The following is a 12,069-nucleotide window of genomic DNA, read 5'->3' as shown; positions in this document are numbered from 1 at the left end:
ACTAAATGGTCGTTGTCACAGGATAGCACACAAGTGACGATTTAGAGTAATTCTATCGCTTAGTATAATTTTCTTCATTATTTTTATCAGATGAGATTTTTTTTCTACATATCTTTGTCATTTAAAAAAAAAATACACAGTTAAGGGTGCACAGCACCCAAAGAAATTATTATCTTCTTATTCAAAAATTGTCAAACTTACGGACCCAATCCTGCAGTAATTTGATTGTTAAAAATAATCAAACTTTGTTGTTAACTATTTTAGAGATAGTTACCGTAGTTATGAAGATATTAAAAAATCTGTAACAAAAATTGTGGTGCGAAAGCTTTGGTTGATGTATACCGTTTAAACTATGAAAATTGTTAGATTTTTTTACCACACTTTTATACATTCAGTAGCAAAAGGTTTTTCCCGAAAGTTGTTCTAAACATGAAGGTTTGAAACCTCCCCTTGAACACTTGCTCTAGTTTCGAAAGCAGGTGTTACCCCCAAAGTGCCCAGGTTATAATATCTCAAGTGTGAGACGCGTGACCTCCAACACTGGGTCATAATTTTCCCCGGGCTCTCCTCGTTTGTGTGTGTGTGTGTGTGCTCAGCTGAAGCTTGCGTGGGTTAAAAGCATTATATTTGTACCGTGGTCAGAGACAAACGGATTTGAAACTCGCATTGAAATTTTAACGCTCTTAATAACGGTCATTTTATATTTAAATTCGAATAAATTTGATGAATCGCGAAGAGTCTGCACAGAAAAAAAATCATGGTAATATTACATCTGGGAAGGGGTACATCTTTTATGTCAGAAAAAAGGAGTAATTTTACCTCTGGAAATGTGTAATTTTACCACTTTTCTGGTGTAATGTCACTTTTTCAGTCTAAATTGAAGTAAAATTACATCATAAAAGAGGTAATATTCAACCTTCCAAAATTACAGCTTCCAAATTTACATTATTTTTTTCTGTGTGCTTGTCTGTGCTCAAGTGGAGGAAACTCCATCGCGAGAAGCTCGCGCGTGGACAAACTTTTAGTCAAATATTGGCAAAGTTTACTCTGGCGGGACTCGCCGAAGATTGAATGGAACCAGGTTAGGTTTTTGCTAAAAGTTCGAAGCAGCTGCTGCGGGTGGAAAATGTCAGGGGAGCACGCAGGGGAAATTTTTCGGAAATGATGGTTTGAAGAGGTGGAGGGGCTTGTGGCGTGTACGCGTGAGCGATTATTTGGGAAATTATTTTTGAAGAAGCGAAAATAAATTACGAGTTGAGTGTGTTCTTTTAGAGAGGGGGGAATAGAGAGCGGTAGTTGCCGGGAAATTGGGAAGGGAAAAGTAATTTAAGGTGTTTTAGCTTAGCGTGTGGTAGCAGATGGCTGAAAAGGCCGGGAAATTTATACGCTGAAAGTTTGATACAGTTTGGTGAAGGGATAATAAATAAAAACAGAAAACTCATGATAAAGAAAGTATTTATTACTCTTACTTTGAGAAATAATGAACGATACAACTAATATCGAAATCAAAAGTCCTACAAACTAGTTTACATCTGAATATACTGAGAAGAAAAAAAGTAAACGATAAGTGGCACCGCAGGAAAAACCAAATCGACACTATTTGGGTTCGATTTTGGCGACGGCAGTGTTGCCAGCCGTGTCAATCGAGCTGTTCGAGTTACGCATCGGCATCGTGTTTGCCGTATCAACCGTGTCGCGGCTTACATTGTCGTCGCTGGAAAGGGTTTCGATTGTGTGTTTTAGAGTTAACATAAGAAAAATAAACTTAAAAAAGGATGCTAGCGAGATGTTAGTAAAGAGTTAGTATGGGAACAACGTACAAGCTTCAAACGGTCGATCTTCAAAATTCCAACTTAAGTGAATGGTTTTGGTAACTTTAAAATCACTTTGTACACTTCTACAGTAATTTGGTAGTGCACGATTCGGAAAGTGCATTTAACTTCCAATTCGAATTAACGTTCAAAAGTGTGCACTCGAGAGTGAAAGGGCAAAAGCAAATGCCGAGCTTTAGCAAAACGTAACGTAAAACTTTCAAATTAAATAAATTATAACAAAAAAATAATAATAAAACTCTTGACAAGGATAAATTAGGGAAGAACTGATAAAGACCAAAAAGAATCGTAAACTATTTACCTTTACCTTTACCAAAACATTGCGCGAAGAGCTTGCCGGGGATGGCAAACAATCGACGGCATGTCCTGATTGTGTGTGTTTGAGTGTGTTTGTGGTATTATCGTATGGTTCGTGGAATTTTTTGGTTTTTATTCGAGGCGGAGGAAAAATCGTCGAAATATCAGTTACAGTTGAGACATTTGAACAAAAAAAAGGAACGTAAAGGCTTATTTTGATACTTGGAAGTGGGAGTGAACAAATTTTGGGTTGTGATTTGTGAGTTTATGTTAAAGTGAATGCTTTGTACGAACTATGCAAATGTGGTTTAACTTCAACTTGAGGATCTCAGACGCACTACTCAGTCATGCAAATAAATTTAACTTAAATACAAGATATTTGTAATCTACTTACAGCGACTATAAAATTTGTTCCACATGGCAAACTCAGTCAAATGTTTTTCGAAATCAACTGATTTTTTGTATCAAGATAATCTTTTTCATAAATGCTCCAAATATTGTTTGTTTTTTGATAAATAAAGCCAATGCCAAATTAATTTTAATCCCTCCTTCTCCATTCAAATTTTCCTAAAACCAAGAGACAAAATATATTGGTTTTGTTTAAATTTCAAATCTATTTGGAAAAACTTGTAAAATCGATTGTAAACTATTTAGAAAACATTGTTTAAAGTTTATATTACAAATTTAAAAATTTGGAGTCAAAGATCGCAAAAAGACGGAATTTCTTTTTTCATAAATTCAGTTACCAGGGTTGTTCAAATTTCAAAATATCAGCTTTCAGCAACCACAGCGGTGAGAGCGAGACAAAATAAATTGGTTTTGTTTAAATTTAAAACCTATTTGGAAAAACTTGTACTATTGATTGTAAACTATTTAGAAAATATTGTTTAAAGTTTATATTACAAATTAAAAAATTGAGGTCAAAGATAGCAAAAAGACGGAATTTCTTTTTTCATAAATTCAGTTACCAGGGTTGTTAACATATCAAAATATCAGCAACTAAAGCGGTGAGAGTGCAGAGTCGATGTAAAGGGAGGAGTGATAGAGAGAGAATGGCATCGCTGAGAATCACGAAACACGAGAAGAGATGACAAAAGCTATAGTGACGGTCGCTATTCTCTTGGATGTTTTTGTGCAGAGATAATCAATTGATAGCTCTTTTCACTCATTTGCAACACTGTCAGTTACTATTTTGCAAATTTCAGTCAGTACCTTTACTGTAATAATGTATACAGTGTATCGTAACACTCTTAAAATCTTCAAATCTTCAAATCTTCAAATCTTCAAATCTTCAAATCTTCAAATCTTCAAATCTTCAAATCTTCAAATCTTCAAATCTTCAAATCTTCAAATTTTCAAATCTTCAAAGCTTCAAAGCTTCAAATCTTCAAATCTTCAAATCTTCAAATCTTCAAATCTTCAAATCTTCAAATCTTCAATTCTTCAATTCTTCAATTCTTCAATTCTTCAATTCTTCAATTCTTCAATTCTTCAATTCTTCAATTCTTCAAATCTTCAAATCTTCAAATCTTCAAATCTTCAAATCTTCAAATCTTCAAATCTTCAAATCTTCAAATCTTCAAATCTTCAAATCTTCAAATCTTCAAATCTTTAAATCTTTAAATCTTCAAATCTTTAAATCTTCAAATCTTCAAATCTTCAAATCTTCAAATCTTCAAATCTTCAAATCTTCAAATCTTCAAATCTTCAAATCTTCAAATCTTCAAATCTTCAAATCTTCAAATCTTCAAATCTTCAAATCTTCAAATCTTCAAATCTTCAAATCTTCAAATCTTCAAATCTTCAAATCTTCAAATCTTCAAATCTTCAAATCTTCAAATCTTCAAATCTTCAAATCTTCAAATCTTCAAATCTTCAAATCTTCAAATCTTTAAATCTTCAAATCTTCAAATCTTCAAATCTTCAAATCTTCAAATCTTCAAATCTTCAAATCTTCAAATCTTCAAATCTTCAAATCTTCAAATCTTCAAATCTTCAAATCTTCAAATCTTCAAATCTTCAAATCTTCAAATCTTCAAATCTTCAAATCTTCAAATCTTCAAATCTTCAAATCTTCAAATCTTCAAATCTTCAAAGCTTCAAATCTTCAAATCTTCAAAGTTTCAAATCTTCAAATCTTCAAAGCTTCAAATCTTAAAATCAAAATTCAAGATATCTGATTTAAAAAAAAAAACATTTTTTTGGTTCATTTTGGTGATTAAAATTCTGGGGAATGAATAGATCCATAGCTGACTTGACAGTATGTTTTTCGACTTTCTATCATGTAACCTGTTTTGTTTGACTTAACAATTTTGTGAAATTTTGTTTTATAAAATAATAATTGTTTTCTGAAGACAGGATTGGAAAAATTGTACAAAAAATAATATTTCTGAAATTATCTTAAAACGCGATAAATATGCAATTTCAGAATGTCTGAATTTGAGTAGAAATTGGAAAAAGACATTATTGCTCACTTCAAAATTCATCCAATGTTTCTAACAATTAAAACATTTTTTAAGAATCTGTGTTAAAACTGAACTTCTGTGCAAAATAGAGGTGGGCAAAACCGCTCTTTTTTAGGAGCCGCTCATTTTCGTTCACTCATAAAAAAGAGCCGCTCTTTTGAACGGCTCTTTCGCTCTTTTTCAAAATTTTGATGAAAAAGTTTTTTTTAAGAATCGTGTAACTTTAAAAGTTATTTCACACTGGACTTTGACAAATTATTTAATAAAAAAAATTAAAACTGAAAACGAAAAGATGACCTGGAAAACCATAGGTCTTGGCAGTCTCTATGTCAAGATTTCTACTCGAACCTAAACATTCGAGTAATTGAATGGCATCCAAACTTATATCTAGGATTTGAAAAATTGCTATTTATTTTAAAATTGCGTTTATTTCTGCAAGAATTGAACTAATACTGACATTTTATTTGGAGAAAACATTCTGTGAACTCTTTTCTACATTCTGATTTAATCGATAAAGTCTATAAACGCTAAAGTTGATTTGGGCAGAAGGTTTTTTTTTACAAAATCTCTAAACTATTCAGAAGATTTTTGATAATATTATGCAATTTGGAATGCTCAAATTTGTATTCCAGTAATACTTTAATTTATAATCAGTTGTAAAGTGAAAAATATTTTCATGTTGTTTAAAAAAAACTTTTTTTTTGTTTTTTATAGGCATTTAAATATTTCAAATTGCATTTTCAATTCTAAAAAACAAATTTAATACTACATTTTTTGGAAATTCTATAAATTATATTTATAACAAAAATCATGCCATATTGGGCCGGTTCTTTCAAAAGACCGAAGTTTAAAAAAGAATCACGGTTCTTTTTTTGTGAGCCACGGTTCTTTCGCTCTTTTCAGTGAATCGGCTCTTTGAGCGAGCCGCTCTTTTGTTGCCCACCTCTAGTGCAAAACTAGTTAAACACTATAAAATCGTGTGTTATACCACTTTTGAACATGTTCAATCTATCGTCAAATTTTTGTTTTACGCTGTGATTATTTAAGGGGTATAATATGCTGCATAAAAATATATACGATATTGTAAACAATTTCTTACAAACAAAAATCAAGAGTTTTTTTGTAATATGTACTATAAAAATATGAAACACATTTAAAAAAAAAATCGGGAAATCGCTTTTAGAAAATCTAGGTTATAAGATGTTACATAAAATTCAATCCAATGTAAACAAAATAAAAAAATTATGTGTTATATTGTTAAGTAAAATTTGCATAATATCAAATGTTTGATTTTCAAAAAAGATTATTTTCCAAATATCTCGAAAGAAATGTTTGTTAGGCATTCGTATACCTTTGTAATAATTGTAGTCTTTTCATTTTGAATTTGTTATTATTTTCATAAATTGTTGTAAACATTGTAAAACAATATCATGAACATCACTCATTCAACTTTCATTCATTGTTCAAAGCATTCAAAATTTATAGGTTCATGACAAGCCATTCTTTGCTGACATAAGAACGATTTACTTGTTTTGCTACGAGCACTATTTTGTTAGTGTTTCTTCCTCAATAAAACCATCAATAGAAAGAATGCTCTAAAAGGAGTTAAACCATCTAATTAATCGTCTAAGGAGCTAAATTAGTGTTGCATTTTTTTGGCGCAGCAAGTGCAATAAGCAAATCAAAAAGTTTTTTTTTAAATAAGGTGACTAATTAAAAGCACATAAGAAAACACGAGCTGATATGTACGCGTATAATTGAGAAACTGTTATAAATTCATCCATTAATTGGCTTCCAATGTCCAAACAATTATGACGATGAGAAGGAGCAGGAGAGTTGTGTGTGTTGCGTTGCGCGCATAATCTGATAATATTTGCTTCATATAATTGGCCGTGATAGGTGGATCCTCTTTTTTTTTATTTAAATAATTTTTATTTGTTCACGTTTTCAAATGATCCGGATGAGAGGTTGACTGCGAGGAAGGATCGTGCTGTGAATGTTTGTGAGTGTGCTCGTTTTGGGAAATGATGGGGAGGGAGGGGTGTGAGTTTCCAATTCAATGTTGATAAGTTTAATTGCCACACATTGTAGCGGCACTCTTTGACCGGATGAAGTGTTCCGCCTTTGTGTGAATGTGCTCCGCAATCAATATGGTTTGAATGTGTTTTTTAATTGAAAAATAAGCTCGAAAATTGAGCAAATAATTAGCGCGTTTGTGTTAGTGTGCATTGGGAACTTAATTAACGCTCTTATTTGGTGAAAGTAATGAAAATTAAATTGCTTTCGGAAGCATCCAATAAAAATAAAAGTCGTGCAAATTTCAAAACCGTTGAAAAGAATTCTAAAGGGAAATTAATAAAAATGAAGCCTTGAGAAAGAAACAAAAACTTTCTAATAATGAAAGTGCATGTTGGCAGCGCGGTTCGATAAAAGTTTCCAATTTAAAATTTTAAAAAGTGGGAAAAAGGACGGATGGATCGGGGGAAAGGACAAACTTTTCAACATGAAGTTGTTAACTATGGTTTTGTTCAAACAGCCAGTAGCGTCTTGTGTTTATTTTTTTTTTGTTTTTGGATACTTTTGGTCGGGGAATCGTTGGGTGGGGAGGGAGAGGGGGAGGGGCACAAACACACACGCCTGGGAGTGAACAAAAACTTACCCGTACAGTCTACTTTCACGAAGGTTTCTATAAATTAAGGGTGGGAAGAAATTAAAGTTACAGAGTTGGTCAAGAAAGTATAAAATAGATTGTATATTTCGAGTCGAGTTAAGGATGCGGAAGATGTTTCTTTAAGTTTGACCGGAGGCTGAGTGGAAAGTTTTGGGGGATTTTATGTCTTGGTTTTGTTTTGAGGGTTGTGTATTTTTGGATTTTTGTTTGACTTTTGCATTAGTGTTTTGTGGAGCAGAAATGGGCAAGTTTATAACTAGTTCGGAGAAGTTGCATCCCGTGGTTCTCTGTTGCCATTTGTATCGTTCTTCTAAAGTTGAAGCAAAAACAATGTTAACAATACTTAATAAGTTTTTCGACATTCATTTCACATTTTTCAAGTGACAAGTTACTATACAGATTTAATGTGATATTTTGAATTTTTTGTGAGAATGTTCTAATAGATAATGAAAACCAAAAAGTTCTTTAACTCAAAGCATCACGATTTAAAATTTTCGAAATATTACCCACATTTTGGATGTTATTATTTTAATGATCGGTCGCTTCGCTTTCAAAATTCAATATAGTAATTAATTTCATCAACTTAAATTTCAATGATGTAACCTTACAGAATATGCTTTTTGAGCTAAATTGAGTTAAGGACGCCAATTGCCTCACTTTTGACCTTCACTCGATTTCAGTTCAGAAGCAGTCTCGTCACTTTTGCACACATGTCCACTGATTACATTTCTGATTGTAACTCAAGACTTCGGCTACAAAATTCAACCAAATTTCGGGACAATGCACAAAACGGTTAAACGTTATTGCCTACATTGTCTTTTGCAAGCAGTAACAAAACCAATCTTCGGCAAACGTCAAATGAGTACAAATTACTGCCGGATCTTTTACCGGATCTCTCCCGGAAACGATCCGGCAGAAACTTTGTATGGATCGACGTTTGCTGAGCGTTCCGAAAAAAGGTAAACACATCACTTCGTGGAATTTGCTGAACTTTCCTAGACCGGAAGTTGTACTTATAGAACTTATTGCACATAATTTAAAATGTATGAAAGAATTTTTGGTTATGCCAAAATTTTGATAATCTGGGAACACTGGCATGAGGCACAAAGACGTTACAATTAAGTTCCTAAAATTTAAAAATTAACATTGTAGATGTTGTGGAAATAACTCCAAAAGTCTCCTGATGTTACTTTCTATACATTTATTAAGTACAAAAAGATCGAGATTATGGAAAAATATTCAGGCGTTCTCAAAATTTACATACATTTTAAGCTTTAAGTTTCAAAATCTATTTTTAACCCATTGGACTGACAGTTGCATTCGGTTTCTGTGAGCTTTGTACATCAAATTTAATTAAAACCTCTGGTTAAATTAAATATTTCCAGAGATATCACGTTTCTGATTTAGAAATTCCTGTGTTGCCTGATAAATGTTTAACTTATCCATCCTTTTTACAAAATATATAGCGTTAGAACACAGTAGACGTTGACAAAATTATGAACTAACATGAGCAGTAACAAATGTGAGCAAACCGTGAGCGCTTTGCCTCACGAATGAGCAAAAAGTGCTCGCTAATGAGTGGATGAGCACTCAAAATCGCAACACTGGTATCGAATGATCGAAAATTTTACACACATTTCAACAGCTGTGATACAATTTTTAAAAATAACAAAACTACAAATTTACAAAAGTCAAATTATCGAGACTCATTCATACATTTTGAAAGAAATAATAATGTTTATGGAATACTATAGATTTTCACAAAACTGTATTTTTTAGCAGTATGCGTATAAAATGATCGAGATTTTGTCATAAATTTCGATGAAAATATTTGTTTAAAAATACTCGCAAATTTCACAAAACTACGTCTTTTCGAAAATAAAAATACCAAAAATTGGGTGTTTGACAATATGGGTATCAAACGATCGGGAATTTTCCTAACATTCAAAAGTTACAATTTTTTTAGGTTCTCAAAATTCACAAAAATGATCGGGATTATTTATTCATTTTGATAGTAATATTTTTTAAAATCTAAAAATTTTCATGAAACTAAATATTTTTGAAAAAAAATACTTAGAATTTTTTGTTTTCACAACATGGGTAATTTTATATAAATTTTGAAAGTATATTACCCATATTGTTATTTTTTAAAACCTATTTTTTTTTTAATTTTTGAGAATTTTAAAAAAATGATTGCTTTTGAAATGTATGAACAATTCTCGATGATTTCATACGCATGTTGTCCAATCCAATCCAATTTTGAATATATTTTTTATTTGTTGGCAATATTGAAATTATTTATTGATAGATAGCTGGAGCAATATTGATGTTGAGAAGATCGACAGCCAGAGAGTCCGGCTGTCCTATGGTCTTATCGAAATATATGAACAATTACTGATCATTTCATACCCATAATATAAAAAACTGAAATTTTTAGTTTTTTTTTGCCGAATTTTGTGATTTTGTTTAGTATTTTTTTAAACTTTGTCAGAACTGTTGAAATGTTTGTAAAATTCCTGATCATTTAATACCCATATTGCAATAAGTGACATTTTGAATATTTTTACGAAAAATATTGTGCATTAGAAATACTTGAAAAACCACTTATTTTGTGCTATTTTTATGTAATTCCAATTGCAATGGATTGCTGACAGCAAAACCGGAACATGACTGTAAGGCATTGGATTCTAAGTCAAAAAATCTTCAAATTTTGATGGTTTTTGATGGTTTTTGGCAATTTCTATATGACAGACTTGATTTTTCAGTCTCGACAATATTTTTACCGGAAAGCTCGTCCAATTTCCTATAAGTTTGTCTTTGACTCCATTTCAATTGGATGCATGGGCTTGCAGATATAAGCTAATTTACTATCCAGGTTACTACACTACACTGAAAAAATATTATGTTTTCAGTCATGAGCAATGTAATTAGCTTATATCTGTAAGCCCATACATCCAATTGAAATGTGGTCAAAGACAAACTTATGGGAAATTTGACGAGCTTTCCGTTAAACATATTTTCGAGACTGAAAAATTAAGTCTGTCATATAGAAATTGCCAAAAACCATCTAAAAAAACCTATTTTTTTCAACATTTTTATTTTTAAAACCGCTGTAACTTCACAAGGATTGGACTTAGGACAATGGTCAATATAGAGACTTTTATATAAAATTGTCTGGAAAATCGACTCTCGTATTCAGTTTTTGAAAATTTTGACGTTTAGAGCACTTTTGAAAAAAAAAACAGTTTTAGTAAATGATTTTTGTATTTTTTTAGGTGCGTTGCTTCATCCTGCATTTTTCGTGAGTCTTTTTGTAACATCTTAGGCTATTTTCACAAAAATTTTGAACGAAAAAAAATCGCGGGCTCACCTTCAAATTTGACTTTTAAACTTAAAAATCAAAAAATCTCATAAAAGTGGAGTGCTTTTTTCTTTCAGTGTATTTTTTTTTTTCGGAAAGCCCGTCAAATTTTCTACAAGTTTGTCTTTGACCTCTTTTTGATACGATGCAACGGCTTCGAGATACAGCAATATTTAAATGACGAAACACAAAAATATTTAAAACACTTGCGCCCTTCTCAAATGTCATTATCGAGTGTAACTGGCTTCATAAAAATGGCTTTTATAGGCCTAGGATAACATGTCTACAAAGTTTCATTGAAATCGGAGAGGGTCGGGTACAACCGATTCCCTATTTGACATGGAATTGCTCAAATAAAAAATCATCAAAAAAATATTTGAAAATTATTTTTTTCAGTGCAGTCCACATTCATACCTATTACTTTGACGAAGACACCAAATCCAAAAGATACAGATGTTTGAATTTTCATACATCATTTTTGTATGAACAGCTGCCAAATTTGTATGGAAAATTATACGGCCAAACTAATGATGCAAAATGGCTTTTTTGGGCATACCGAAGGCACCAAAAAAGTTTCAGTCGGATTAAAAAATACAAAAAAAAATCGAATGATCGAAATCTGAGAGAACTGCTCACCTGCTTTTTGATAATGAGGTTTATCAAAAAATTAAATGAGAGGGGTTACGGGCGCGGGTCAACCAAATGTCACCAAACTTGGGAATCATATTTTTTAGGCAAAAACAACTCCCATGTCAAATATGAGCAGATTTGGCGAAGGTCGATGTCGGACGCGTGGTCACCGAGGAAGGCATGACCCATATTCTTGTATATTTCCGTCTTTTTACAAATTTGGGAATTTAGGAGTCAATCTGTGACTCTCATTTCTTTTTTTAATGTCATTGTTTCGTATAGTGTAATTTTATATTAATCTGAAGCTTGAATTTTAATTTAAAAACCTGAAATTTCAAATAAAGATTTGAGTAAAACTACCCAAACAAACGACTGCTCAGATTGCATTCTTTCCGCAAGCAACTGCAGCACGGTTGCACCGAATAGTTTCTTCAACAAACTCACATTTAGCTAGCGGGAAGAAAATCGTGTCCAGTTTTCTCCTGATAGTTGAGCCAAGGGGACAGCGAAATGAACTATTGTTTGTGCCAAGGCGAAAAATAAAAAAAAATGCTCAGATACCTTCGGGATGCAACTTCCGTTCCGTTTATCTTTGCACGGTGGCCAACATTCAATGAGTTAGAAGAGGGAGTTGAACGGGGGTTTTTGGTTCGTGACTCGCAGAAGAATATGTTTACGCTATCGTTGTTGTCAAAGTTCGTTAACTATTTTCTTCTCATATTTTTTGTTGTTTGGTTTGGCTTGGAGGCGGACATTCGAGGCACGAGAGTCAAGTGAAATTGAACAAGATTGGAGTAATGAAAGATTGAAAAA

General features: G+C 32.2%; 1 protein-coding gene across 29 annotated transcripts in view; it reads right to left on the bottom strand.

Moving 5' to 3' along the window:
- The window catches only part of LOC120418991 (glucose transporter type 1), a 443,089-nt gene that overhangs the window by 21,418 nt on the left and 409,602 nt on the right, over positions 1-12,069 (bottom strand). For 17 of the 29 annotated variants that reach the window (XM_039581540.2, XM_039581537.2, XM_039581541.2 and 14 more), the window contains one exon: positions 7,254-7,280. The exons of 7 other annotated variants lie outside the window; for them this stretch is intronic. In XM_039581540.2, coding sequence (XP_039437474.1) covers positions 7,254-7,280 — 27 coding nt within the window. Of the gene's footprint in view, positions 1-1,438; positions 1,715-2,133; positions 2,199-7,253; positions 7,281-12,069 lie in introns of those variants that run through there. 5 more of the 29 variants (XM_039581553.2, XM_039581555.2, XM_039581554.2 and 2 more) reach the window with 3 other exon arrangements.

This window comes from Culex pipiens, chromosome 3 (assembly GCF_016801865.2).
Source record: "Culex pipiens pallens isolate TS chromosome 3, TS_CPP_V2, whole genome shotgun sequence".
NCBI lineage: Eukaryota > Metazoa > Arthropoda > Insecta > Diptera > Culicidae > Culex > Culex pipiens.
Note: the sequence above shows the minus strand (reverse complement) of the source record. Positions and strands in the feature narration are given on the sequence as shown.